Source organism: Netta rufina (genome assembly GCF_964035555.1).
Source record: "Netta rufina genome assembly, chromosome: 29".
Classification (NCBI taxonomy): Eukaryota; Metazoa; Chordata; class Aves; order Anseriformes; family Anatidae; genus Netta; species Netta rufina.
The window spans coordinates 890,014-902,703 of record NC_140153.1 but is presented as its reverse complement, the minus strand read 5'-3'; the positions used below and the strand labels follow the sequence as shown (position 1 = coordinate 902,703).

Sequence of the window (12,690 nt, the reverse complement as noted above, 5' to 3'; positions counted from 1 at the left end):
TCAGCAGCAGCTGCTCCTCCCGTTAGGCAGCAGCGTTGAGCGGTCGGGGACTGGTGGCTCGGCGGCGGCTGCAGCTTTATAGAGCACCTGGAGCAGGTGGGGAGGCCCCACCCCGCCACCGGCCCCGACCTGCACGTGGTGAAGGGGGGGCCCCTCCACCCTGCTTGACGCAGGGCACGAGGGTGCCATCCCACCACCGGGACCCCTGGGGCACCCTCCGTCCTGTGCTGGGGTCCCCCTGCAGCTCCGTGCCTTCCATCCTGGGGTCCCCTTGTGGCTCTGCGTTCTCCCAGTTTGGGGACTGGGGAGGGGACCCTGCCACAGCATCCCCTGTGCCATGGGACGTGGCCTAGGGCAGGGGCATTGGTTTTGGGGTCCCCGTGCAGGGGGGTCCCAGCTGTGTCATGGCTCCTGGGAGCTGGTGGGGAGCATGGGGTGGGGGCCAGAGCCCCGCAGCCCCCCTGTAGATGGGGGGCCTCATCCTCTCATTCAGCCTGGGGTTAATCATTACCGGCTCGGCCACAGCCTCGCCCTACACTCAAATAAACTCTGGCACCCCCCCACCCCAAACTGCTTACGCAGGTGAGGCCCAGGGCCCCACTAAACCCCAGTCCCTCCCCACTGCCAAATGTCCCCACCTGGTCCCTGGGCTGGGCACAAGGATCCCGGGGGGCACAAGCCCCCCTCTGCTGCTGGAGAAGACTTTTCTGCTCGCCCCGGGGGACACCAGGAGCAAACCCCGTGGGGGGGACGTGGCCCCCCAATGCCTGGTGCCAAACCGGATGCCTGAGCCCCACCCCAGAGGCACCAGGTGCCACCCAGGCCAGACACAGAGCCCCCATCCTCCCCCCAGTGGGGATGGGGGCTCTGCGGGGTCCTTTCTGCCCCCCTACCGCTGCCCAGGGGGGAGAGCCCCAGCTCCTGTGGAGGGCTCGGGGTCCCAGCCCCAAACTCCCCCACCCAACCCCATGCAGGGGGTACTGCTGTGCACTGGGGAGGTGGGGGTGGTCTGGGGGTATTGGGGCAAGGGGGAGGGCAGGAGAGGGGGCACCCCCGGCTGCAGGAGCAGCAGCACAAAGGAGAGGCTGCCCGGGCACCAGCCCAGTGCGTGCGGGACCCAGCTGCACCCAGTGCCCGCGATGGGGCTGCGCCTTCCTCACCCAGCCCCTCACCTCTGTGCCCAGCACCGGGGATGGGGGTCCCAGGCTGCGAGCCGTGCCCCCCCCCCCCCCGACCCCCCCCCAACTCAGCACACGGGCACAGGTTTGTGGTTGTCGTGGTTTGGCTTTGTTTTTGGCTTTTTTATGGGCTGCAAAACTCCTCTTAGCAGAAAAACACAGAGGGGGGGGAGGAAGGGGCCGGGCACCCGGAGCTGCGCCCCCAGCGCCCCCCAGCACCGGGCTCGGGAGCCGCGGGGCCGGGCTCCCCCCCCCCCTCCACGCGTGGACGCGGGGCACGAACCCCACGCGCGCCCCCGCCGCCCCGCCCGGCGGCGCTGGAGCTGCGGCGCCTCCTGGCGGGCGCGGCCCCGCGCAGCGCCAGCACCGAGCCCCGGTGGAGCGGAACGGGACCGGCACCGGCGCCAGGACCGGGACCGGGACCGGGGCCGGCAGCGGAGCCCCCCGCGCCTCCGTGCCCCGCCGCAGCCCGCTCCCTCGGGCCCGGTGCCGAGGGCTGCCCGGGGATACGGGCACGGCGCCGGGCGGAGGGCTGGGAGCAGACGGGACGGGACGGGACGGGACGGGAGGCGCTCGGTACCGAGCGGTGCCTGCCCCCGTCTCGTCCCGTCCCGTCCCGTCCCGTCCCGTCCCGTGCCGTGCCCGCAGCCCCTCCGCTCCGCCCGGTACCGGCAGCACCGTGCAGGCAGCAAGCACCGCCCCATCCCCTCCAGGCTCTGGTACCACCGGGGCGGCGGCTGCCCGGTACCGGCCGCGTTGCCCTTTGAAGAGCGGGGCCCACCACCTCCGCCGCGGCGGGGCCGGTGCCGGTGCGGGCCCCGCGCGCTCCGGGGCGGGGCGGGGCGGGCTCGGGGGAGGCGGGGGGGGGGGGGGCACATTCCGCCGCGTTGCCGGGCCAGCCGTCGCCATGGCGACCGGGCACTGCCGCCGGGGCTCGGCGCTCACGGCGCAGTTCCCACGGAGCGGCCCCGCGCGGCGGCGGCGGCGGCGGCGGCTCCGCTCCGGTCCCTCCGGGGCGGCGGCAGGGCCGGGATGCGGTGCAGTGTTGTGCCCTCGCCTACCAATATTGCACTCGTCCCGGCCTCCCGCCGTCCCGGGTTCCGCCGGTAGGACCGGGTAGCACCGGGCTGCCCCCCCCCCCGCCCCCCCCCCGACGACCCCACCGGGAGGACGGCGAGGGAAGGAACCGGGAGCACGGGGCGGGAGAGAGGGATGGGGGGGGGGGAAAATGGGGGCGGGAGGGGGCCGGGGCCGCCCCCTAGGAACGGGGCGCGCAGGCGAAAATCCGGTGGAAACTTTATGGCCCGGCGGCGGGCGAGGCAGGGCCGGGGGGGGGGACGCGGCCCCGCCGCCCACCGGAGCCGCCCCGCCGCTCCCGGCACTGCAAAGTCCGCGGGGCCGCGGGTGGGGAGGGGGCGGCGGGGGGCGGCGGAGCCCGGACCGAGCCCGGGTGCCGCAGGCGGAGGGGGGGGGGCCCCGGGCCGGGCGGGGGCGGCTCACTCGCGGCCCTCCAGCAGGAACCGGCGGAAGGGCTCGAAGTCTGCGGGGATCGAGTCTGCGGGGCGACAGCGGGGAGGGGGGGGCGTGAGGAGCCGGGGGGGGCTCGGCGGGGGGATCGAGCCCCCTGCCGGGACAGCCGGACCCCCCCCCCCGAGGTGCCCCAGGGAGCGGGACAAACCCCCCCCGGGCACCGGGACAGGCCCTGGCCCACGCGGGGGGAGCCCGGGGGGACTCCCTCGGGGGTGGGATTCCCCCGGGAGAGGGGCTTCCCGCTCCCCCCCCTCCGTCTGCCACGGGGCCATAGGGGCGAGGCTGCTCGCTCCTCGCCCCGGTGCTCGGGGGTGTCCCGGTGCCCGGGGGTGTCTCGGTGCCCGGGGGGGTGTCCCGGTGCCCGGGGGGGGTCCCGGTGCCCGGGGGGAGCCCCGTGCTCACCGTTGCAGCGGTACTGCAGGTTGGACCAGATGATGTTCTCCTGGGAGAAGCAGAAGACCCCCAGCCGCCCCCCGCGCATGGTGGTGTCGATGATCACCCCCGAGTCCGCCACCAGCTGCGGGCCTTCGTACAGCCGGACCCTGGAGGGGGGGGCAACAAATGGGGGGGGGGGGCAACAAATGGGGGGGGGTCAGCCAGAACCGGGGATCCCCAACATGGGGGGAGTTGGGGGGAGACACCGGGGCACCGCGACGGGGCCCCCGTCGGGGCTGGAGGCGCACCACCGGGGGGTTTCTGTGAGCCCCCCCCAAAAAAAAAAACAAAACACAACAAAACACCAACCCCGCAGGGATGGAGGCCGGGGCCCCCGCGCCGCCCCCGGCCCGGCCCCGCTGCCTTTGTCGGGCGCTTTGCATGTGAAAGGCCCCGGCGGCCGGCGGGGTCGCCATGGCGACGGGACAATGGCCGCGGGGGCCCGGACGGGGCGGACGGGCCCGGCCCCCGGAGCGTCCCCCCCCTCTGCCGCCCCCAAGGCGACCGCCCCGACGGGCTCCTTAAAGCGGAAAAGCAACGGGGAAGGGGGGGCGCAACGGGGTCGGAGCCACCCCCAACGGACAGAATCCGCCCCACGGGTCCCATCCCCCCTCCCAGGGGATGCCGCCCCCCCCCGCCCCGTCGGTCCCACCGGGGCAGGACCCCCTCCTACGGGATGGCATCCCCTCCGGGTCAGTCCCGAGGGGATAGGACCCCCTCCCCACTGCTGTCACCCCCCCCACTCAGGTCGGTCCCACCAGCCCAGGACCCCTCCCCATGCTGTCACCCCCTCCCCAGGGACCCGCAAACTCCGAGCTGAGCCTGGCCGGGCTCCTGCCTCCCCCCGCCCGCGGTGCTGCCAGCCCCAGTACCCCCCCCCAGTACCCCCCCAGTGCCCCCCACTCACCTGATGTAGCCCACCTGGGGCCTGTGCACCAGCTGCCAGCGGTACGAGGTCTTGTCCCTCCAGCCCACGTTGCGGGGGTCCTTCCACAGCAGGCGGACGTGCTCGGGCGTGTGGCCCGTGTGCCACAGTGCGTTGCGCAGGTGCTCCCCGGGGCCCGTGGAGGACTTCACCGCCTGGGGGGGCGCGGGGCATCAGGGGGACCCCGCCGGCAGGGCCTGACCCGCTCCGGGATGGGGGGGACACAGGAGGGTGGCGGCACCCACCTTGAGCTGCAGCCCCGGCTCGGCCACGGCGCGGAAGGGGGTGGCCTGCCAGTACGTCTGCTCCGTCTGCTTCCACATCACCACGTAGAAGCTGGCGCTGTCCTGGTAGCTGAAGATGAAGCCGGCGTAGTCATCGTCGGTGACGGTGTTGACGTGGAAGGTGCCCTCAAAGTCCACCCCGTTGAAAGCCGTGTAGCCTGCGGGTGGGCAAACGGAGGAAGGAGCCCCCTCCCCAGCATGGGGACGGGACCCCGCGCACTGCCTCCATCCAGGGCAGTTTTTACCCTTCTCCATAGGGCACAGAAGTGGCCCTCGACCCCCAGTGAGCAGGGGACAAGGATAAAGGGGCTGTCCCGTGGGGTCTGCACCTCTTACCAACAGCCAAGCCCGGGTCGCTGTTCATGGTCTGCACAATCTCCATGCCCTGTGGATGAGACCTGGGTTAGGGGCGTCCCCGGGGACCTCCCGGCCCCTCTCCGCTCCCACCCAAGCAGAAACATGGTGGGCAGCACCCACACCTGGTTGAGGACAACCCAGTTGGGATCAATCTGCGCGTCCCCCTCGGGGTCCAGGATGACGGTCTGGTAGGCGCGGAAGTCGGTCAGCGTCACCTCGGCGCTCTCCGGGCACACATCCAGCTGGTCGATCACCGTGTCGTTGTCGAAGTCCTCCTCGCACGCGTCGCCCACGCCGTTCCCTGGGCACACACGCAGGGGTCACGGATGGACGGGACCCTCCAGAGGGCTCTGCCTCCCCCTGCCCGCCCAGTGCTCACCATCCGAATCCTTCTGGTTGGGGTTGGGGATCAGGCGGCAGTTATCGGGGCCGGGTGCTGTGTAGTCAGGGATGCCGTCGTTATCATCATCATTGTCGCAGTCATCCCCCAGCCCGTCGTTGTCTGAGTCCAGCTGGGAGCTGTTGGGGATCTCGGCGCAGTTGTCCTTGGTGTCCTGGTGCCCGTCCCCATCACTGGCAGGAGGAATGCAGTCAGGGCAGCACCACAAACCCAGCAACCTGGCACTGAGCTCCAGCACCTTCACCCACCCCAAAGACCCCTGATCTCAAGGACCCTCACCTGTCCTCGTTGGTGTCACAGATGTCCCCTACCAGGTCACTGTCCATATCTGTCTGGAAGAGACCAAAGCCCTAGTTCAGCGGGCACCCTGGGGTGACAGGACCCCAAACCCCGCCAGCCGGGGGGCGGGGTCCTGCAGACCCCAGGACACCCCTGTCTCCACATGTGCTGGCTGCCCCAGGCCATACCTGAGTTGGGTTGCTCATTTCAGGGCAACTGTCACAGGCATCCCCAACGCTGTCCTCGTCCCGGTCTGTCTGCAGCGGGTTGGGCACCTTGGGGCAGTTATCCAGCATGTTGGGAATTCCTGCAAGGACAGAGGCGTGTGGGTGCCCTCAGCACCCCAGCGTGGCTGTGACAGTCCTAAATCCGCAAGGAGCCCCTGGCCACATGCAGTGCAGCCTCATGAGCCACTCACCGTCCCCATCGATGTCATTGTCACAAGCGTCCCCCTCGCCATTGCTGTCCGTGTCCCGCTGGTCATTATTGGGTACGTTGGGGCAGTTGTCACAGGCATCCCCAAAGGAGTCGGTGTCCGAATTCTGCTGGTCTTTGTTGGGGAAGAGCCGGCAGTTGTCCTGGAGGGAAGGGAAGGACAGAGATGCCCCCATTGTGGTGGCTGGCAGAGCAGAGCCATGCTCTGGCATGGGTCAGGGCAGGGGGACATCTCCAGCGTGCCCGCTGAGACCATCCCAGAGCCACAAACCCCGGCCTGCTGCCCCCCAGGAGCAGCATCCTGGGGGCACCAGAATCAAGCCAAAGCAAGAAGCTCTGCCCCTTGCCCAGCACGAGCCCTGGAGCCACAGGCATGTCCTGCCCGCGTAGCACAAACACCTCCACGTTCTTGATGCCATCACCATCGGCGTCATCGTCACACTGGTCCCCGATGCCATCGTTGTCGGCGTCCTCCTGCCCTGAATTCGGCGTCAGGCGGCAGTTGTCCTGGAAGCACAGACACCAGTAAAGACAGGGAGGAGGACGGCTCCGGAGCCCAGCCCCACTACAGGCTAGTGGGCTCCCAAGCCCCTCGCGCCCCTCGCCACGGGGAGGCCCACCTGCTTGCAGTGCTTGTTGTTGTCGATGCAGGGCAGGGGCTCATCGGGGTAGCCGTCGAGGTCCGTGTCTTGCCCGCACACGTTGCCGTTGCCAGCCCAGCCCACGTTGCACTGGAGAAAGGAGGAATCAGGGGCTGGGAAACAGGGAAGAGTCCTGGCAGAAGCAACCGCTGCTCCTGCCAATTCCTCCAGCACCCTCTGCTTCTCGGTCAGCCTGTCCTGGTCTTCCCGCTCACCGCACAGGAAATTTCACCGTTCCTCTCGAACACGCAGAAGCCGTTGATGTCGCAAGGGTTGGAGGTGGGAGTGCTGCAGGACCGCTGCGGGATGCAGCCGGATGTCTGATTCCCCACAAACCCTGACTTGCAGGGGCCACATTTGTAGGAGCCCTGGGAGAAACGGGGCACGGGGCAGGGTCAGGAGTGTGAAGAGGCCCCCGATGTCGGGCAGAAGACCAGGGCAGCTCCGCTCACCAGCGTGTTGGTGCAGATGGAGTTGGGGTCGCAGCCGCCGTTGTTCCCATCGTTGCATTCATCAATATCTGTGCAAACCTGAGAGCAGGATGGGAGAAACCATCGACCTTCTGCCCCCACAGCTCCTGCAGGAGACCCACCCCATGCCCACAGCCTGCCTTTGGCACTGCTCTCCTTCAGAGCAGGGTCTGGCAGGCTCAGCATCCCCTGCCCGTCCCGGCAGCCCAACAAACCGGAGCACCCATGGCCAAATCCCACAGCACCGCACTCACCTGCTTGCTGGCCTTTGCGTAGTCAGCCCCCACGCCAGAGACGGTGTTGCCCCGATAGCCACGGGGACAGGGCTCACAGCGGAAGCCGGGTGCAGTGTTGATGCACTTCGAGCCGGGGAAGCAGGGGTTGGCATGAGCGCACTGTGGGCACGGGGAGAGAGAAAAGCTTTGCTACGGGTACGGCACCAGTGAGAGTACCCCGGTGGGTCTGTCCCCACCGGGTGGCTTAGGGACACATACGGAGACGGGAAGCATCTCGTGTGTGACACCTGCCTGTGCTGCCTGCCAGCTCTGGGGCTCAGACTCCCCCCCCGCTGACAGGCACGAGGCCCACTCACCTCATCGATGTCGGCGCAGTGTGTGCCGTTGCCCTCCAGGCCCGGCGGGCAGGGCCCGCAGCGGTACCCGGGGTACTCATACGTCTCCATGCAGTCCACGCCGCTGAAGCAGGGGTTGGGGTTGCAGCGAGAGCGGTGCTCGTGGAAGCCTGTGGAGATGAGGGCCGGGCAGGGTGGTGAGCCAGGACAAGTGCACGCTCCCTGGGTTGGAAGCCGAGCCACGACAACACTCACCGCAGACCTGGCACTCCATGATGGTGTTGCGGATCAGGGACATCTCCTTCACCTGTGAAGCAGCAGAGCACAGGGTGTTAGGGACAGGGGTGACTTGGGGAACATCACGCCCCTGGGGTGCAGAACCCGCATCCAAGCTCTGCCACGTATCTTCAAGCTCCATGCTGCCCTCACGGTGCCCAGCACCCTGCCCTTGGCCAAGCCCAGCCTGGGCAGTGCCAGTACCACTGCCCCACCTCACCTGGTCTCTAATGTCTTCTCGCAGGTCTGTCAGGATGCGGTTGAAGAGGGTCAGCTGCGTGACCAGCGCCTTGGTCTGCTCGCCTGCCACAAGCAGGGAGGACAAGGTCAGCCCCAGCCCCAGGACAGAGGCAGCCTCCTGGGGCCAGGGGCTAAGGGCTGCCTTGCCCATCCCACACCGCACCAGGGGGCACAAGGCAACCCCTGACCCTTCCTTCTCCTCCCTCATCAGGTGCAAAGCCACCCAGCTCCTGGTCCTTGCACTGCAAGGACAGGTGTCAGCACCAAGGACCTGCCCAGTCACGTGCTAGTTCATCCCCACTGGGGTCCTAAGACCTCACAGGACCCTTTCTGTATAACACATCCCATGCCCCTCTGATCTGCCCCATTCCAGGGTGCCCAGCAGGTGCTAGGGACTCTGGGACAGGCTCCAAAGGGTTTTACACCTCCATGGAGCCCCAACCACCATCACCATCCCCACAGCTGGAAAAAGGGGAAGCGGAGCAGGGACTTACCCAGGATGGAGGCCAATGCGCTTGTCACTGCAGGGAGGAAGACAAGATCTTGTTGAACACTGCTTTGGCCAGCACACGGCCTGGAGACCCAGCACGCCCCCTGCCAGGGTGTGCTCGAGGGACAGAGGAGCCACCAAGGAACAAGTTCCCCCTGTGGAGGACTGCGATGCCACCTGCCATCCCCGCACAACAAACTGCTGGGCAGGCTCTTGAGGCTCCATGGCCTTCCAGATCGCAACCCACACCTTCCCTTGCATGGTTGTTCCTGGCCACCACATTCACAGGAGCTCCCGTGTGCATAGGGCTGTCTGGCATGGGGCAGAGGCAGAAGCTCCCCCTGCACGATGCGGTGCTGTGCCCCGTATGCATTAGCCTGTGCTCTTTGTGCTGCCCACCCAAGGTGCCGTACGACACGTAGCATGCATGGGGGAACCATGGCCAGCCCCCCGTGCTCGGAGCAGAACACGGACGTGCCGTTACCTGCGCTGTGAATGGATTCATCTCCCTGGAACGGACACTCGCTCAGCGCCCCAACTCGGCTCATGGAGCCTCCCAGAATCAGCTTCATGGACTCCACAAACCCCTGACGTAGCAGAGGAGATGCAGTCAGCCACGGGAGGCTCTGCCTGTCCGAGGGGTACGTACGAAGGACACTCGGCCCCACGCGGGGGTCCCGGCACTCACCTGCATCCTCTGGTAGGCCTTCTGTCCTGTGCGCACCTCGATCGACTCCACCTCTGCCAGGGGGATCTCAGACAGCTCGGGCAGCCCCACGCTGGAGTCCACTTGCTTGCAGTCCACGTAGAGCTCCACGCTCAGCATGTCCCCGCGCAGCCCGCTCAGGCGCACGATCACTGTGTGGCTCTGCCCGTCCGCCACGTGCGCATGCTGCAGGTTGACCGAGTGCAGCTTGTTGTCCTCCCGCAGGTAGCGCACCAGCACTGCAGAGGAGTGGGAAGGGGCTGTGAGCTCTCCTCCCCGGCCCCTTGGGACCAGTTGCAGCAGACCTGAGCAGTCCCTGCCGAGCTCGGTCCCTGTTTCTCTTCCCACATCCCCAGCGTGTGCCCCCCACGTCCCCACGCAGCAGGCACCTACCCTTGTTGATCTTCCCCACCACGGACACCTCCAGCCACCTCGTGTTGTCCTTTTTGGAGTAGAGGCCGAAGAGGGTCCCCCCCTGCTTGGGGGGCAGGCGGAAGGTGGAGAGGAGGAAAACGTCGTTCACCGTCAGGAGCTCCATCCGGATCTTGTGCGTGATGCTGGCCATCTGCCGGGCCTCGCTCACCAGGAGCAGGTCGATGACTGCGGGGAGCCAAGGACGGGGGTCGCATCCTGCCCGGCCGCTCGGGAGCGGGGGGTGATGCCCGGTTCGGGGCACCGCCGCCGGCCCGACCCGCTGCAAACCGGCCCCGCCGGGCCCGGGGAAGCCCCGAGGACTCCCGGGGAGGCTCCGCACGGTCCCGCCGGCTCCGCCCAGCCTCGACCCCGCGCGGTGGCGCTCCAGGACCGGGAGCGGGAGCGGCCGCCCCTCCGAGAAGGATCCGCGGAGTCCCCGCCACCGGCGGCCCGGAGCCCGGGAAACGGGCGGGGCCCCCGGCTCGGGGCCTTCCCCGCTCCCCCCTCGCTCCGGGGTTTCCCTGCGGAGGCGGCAGCACCGCCCCGAGCATCCCAGCTGCCGGGCGGGGAAGGCTGGCGGAGCCCCCGGCCCGGCGGCCGCGGGGAACGGAGCGGAGCGGGGACGCGGCTCCCGGGGAGGCTCCGGGAGGGGGAAGCGCGGAGCCCCACCGGGGCCGGGCCCCGGGAACCGGCGCTGAGCAACCACCGCGGCCGCCCCGCCGAGGCGCTACGGGAACCGAAGCCCCGACGAGGAATGGGCCGGCCCTCAGCAAAGGCCCGGGGCGCTCCGGGGGAGCACGGAGAGCCCGGTCCCGCCGGGGCACGGCCGCCCGCTCGCTCCGTGCCGCCGCACCGGGCAGCCCGGGAGGAGCCGCGAGCGGCGGCCGCGCAGCCCGACCCCGGCAGCCTCCCCTCTGGCCCCACCGCCCCTCGAACCGGAGCCCTCCCGCTGCGGGCACCGCTGCACAGAGCCGGGTTTACGGGGACCGGCGTCCAGGCGGGGCTGGCGGCGGCCCTGCCCGCAGCTGGCCCCGGGACTGCGGGCAGTGGCGACCCTCGGGGGTGCTGGCGGCCGTCCCGAGCTCCGGGGATGAATGTCCCTCTGTCCCCAGCCCGGAGCGCCGGCTCGCCGCAGCTGCCCGCAGCCCGGCTGCCAGACCTCCCAGGGAGAGCACAGCCGCTGTCAGCGGCCCCGGGCCGGCCGGCGGGGGCCAGCAGCCCCCGGCTCAGGGCAGCGGGGCAAGGAACCGCCGCCTCCCCGGCTCGCAGCGGGCCGGGAACGGCGGGGGCGCCCCGTCCGCGTCGCCCCGTCGGGGCTGTCCGGCCGTCCCCGCGCCTGCCGCTGCCCGGCGGGACGGAGCGGCACCGGGAGCCGCCTTACCTTGCAGCCCCTGGCGAGCCGCGCCGGCGGCGCCCAGCAGGAGCAGCGCCAGGAGCGCGCCGAGCGCCGGGCCCCCCGCGGCCGCCGGTGCCCCCATGCCGCCGGTGCCGCCGGTGCGGAGCGGAGCGCGGCGGGGCGGAGTGGCGCGAGCGGGGAGGGGCCGGCGCTGGCGGCGAGGAGGAAACAAAGAGCCGTCAATCACGGACGCGCATCCCGGGGACCCCGGCGGGCGCTCCGCCGCGGCGGGCCGGCCGCAGCCCCGCCAAGCGGAGAGCAGCGGGGCGGGGCGGGGCGGGGCGCGGTGCACCGGGACCGGCCGGCGGCAGGGCCCGGAGCTGCGGGAGACCCCCGGGCACCTCGGCGCTGCCCGCCCCTGCACGGCTCCCGCTCACAGAAATTGAGTGTGGCAGGCGCCGGTTCACCGGGAGGTCAGGCAGTCTGGGGCCGCCTCGCTGGGAGCCGGAGCGGCCCCGGCAGCGCCGGAGCGTCCGGCCCGGGAGAGACGGGCACCGGGAGCCGCGGGGACAGCGCGGGGGACGGGGGGTGGCCGAGGAGGAGCCGCTTGGCCAAGGGTGCCTCGCGGTGGGGTCCCAGCCCCCGGGGCCAGGCGGCGCCCCCCGGGCAGCGGAGCCTCCGGGGCCGGCCCCGCTCCCCTGGCCGGAGAGGAGCGAGCGGAGCCAGGCCACCTGGAGCCGGCTCAGCGGCATAAATCAGCCTCAGGAACCGGCCCAAGCCTCCGGAGCAAAATAATGAGCTCATCCGAGAAGCTCCTTCACCTCTGCCCTGGGCTGGGAGCGGGAGCCCTGGGGACGCCGCAGGAGCCTCGACGGCCGATCCCGACGGCAGCGGGGCGCGGAGCTCGGGGTGCGTCCAAGCCCCGGGACCGGCGCTGCTCAGCCCCGGGGGCCGCCTGCGCCCTCAGGCCTCAGGCTCCCGGAGGGCTCGGGCAGAGCCCGGGGCACTCGGCCAGGCTGCAGCTGGAGGCCGCGGGGAGCGGAGCCGCGCAGCCGGGAGGCCGGGGCGGGCCCGGCGGCGGAGCGGCCCCGGCAGCTGGCCCGGCAGCTCCCGCTGAGCGCCGGCCAAGGCGGAGGAGCAGCGCGGCTCCCCGGCCGTGTTTACGGCTGTTTCCCCCGCCTCCATAACAACGGGCCGGGCCGAGCCGAGCCCCGGGGGCCGCCCCAGCCCCGCTCCCCCCCCCTTCAGCCGGTCCGGTGCACGCCAGGGCGGCCGGGGCCACACGGCTGCCTCCCCTTTTCCCCGTCCTGTCCGGTGTGTGCCCGCTCCCCCCCCGGGTTTTTATTTTATTTTATTTTATTTTATTTTATTTTATTTTATTTTATTTTATATATTTTATTTATTATATTTTATTTATTTATTTATTTTATTCATTTTATTTTATTTATTTATTTAATTAATTTTCCCATAGCAACGCGCTGGAGCGGCCGGTAACGGACCGCTGTGTGTCGGGGGGGGGGGGCCTAGCTCCGTGCTGCTCGGTACCGGGCTCCGCGCATCCCCCGGCCGCCGAGAGGATCCCGGGCGCTGCGGGAGCTGCCCCGACGGCGCGGCCGCGGGAGCCGCCGCCGGTAGCGAAGCCGCCGCCGCCGGTGCCGCCGCTGCCGCCGGGCCCGCCCCGAGGTGGCGGCGGGCGGAGCCGCCCCCCCGTGTGGTTCCGGGT

At 70.2% G+C, this 12,690-nt stretch overlaps 1 protein-coding gene across 2 annotated transcripts; it reads right to left on the bottom strand.

The window, feature by feature from the left end:
* Window positions 1-2,659: 2,659 nt before the first annotated feature.
* Window positions 2,660-11,123, bottom strand: THBS3 (thrombospondin 3). 2 transcript variants are annotated; one of them, XM_084303178.1, is made up of 23 exons: window positions 11,013-11,123; window positions 9,611-9,817; window positions 9,200-9,456; window positions 8,996-9,098; window positions 8,516-8,542; window positions 8,002-8,084; window positions 7,761-7,812; window positions 7,527-7,675; window positions 7,189-7,329; window positions 6,917-6,994; window positions 6,680-6,832; window positions 6,444-6,554; window positions 6,223-6,330; window positions 5,807-5,966; window positions 5,577-5,695; window positions 5,389-5,441; window positions 5,089-5,282; window positions 4,832-5,010; window positions 4,689-4,737; window positions 4,314-4,510; window positions 4,051-4,223; window positions 3,111-3,250; window positions 2,660-2,733 (listed from the first exon to the last, which is right to left on the bottom strand). In XM_084303178.1, exons 1-23 carry the CDS (start codon window positions 11,107-11,109, stop codon window positions 2,675-2,677), a joined length of 2,889 nt encoding a protein of 962 aa, XP_084159304.1. In that variant the 5' UTR covers window positions 11,110-11,123; the 3' UTR covers window positions 2,660-2,674. The 2 variants fall into 2 exon arrangements, with proteins under 2 accessions (XP_084159304.1, XP_084159305.1); XM_084303179.1 differs by lacking the exon at window positions 8,516-8,542.
* Between the last annotated feature and the right edge of the window lie 1,567 nt (window positions 11,124-12,690).

Excerpts from the sequence above, each read along its gene's own strand:
- THBS3 (XM_084303178.1), bottom strand. The coding sequence starts at position 11,109 with ATGGGGGCACCGGCGGCCGCGGGGGGCCCGGCGCTCGGCGCGCTCCTG. Across the intron at positions 7,813-8,001 it reads GAGAAGACATTAGAGACCAG|GTGAAGGAGATGTCCCTGAT; the intron begins GTGAGGTGGGGC and ends GCTGCTTCACAG. Across the intron at positions 6,833-6,916 it reads CCATCTGCACCAACACGCTG|GGCTCCTACAAATGTGGCCC; the intron begins GTGAGCGGAGCT and ends CGTTTCTCCCAG.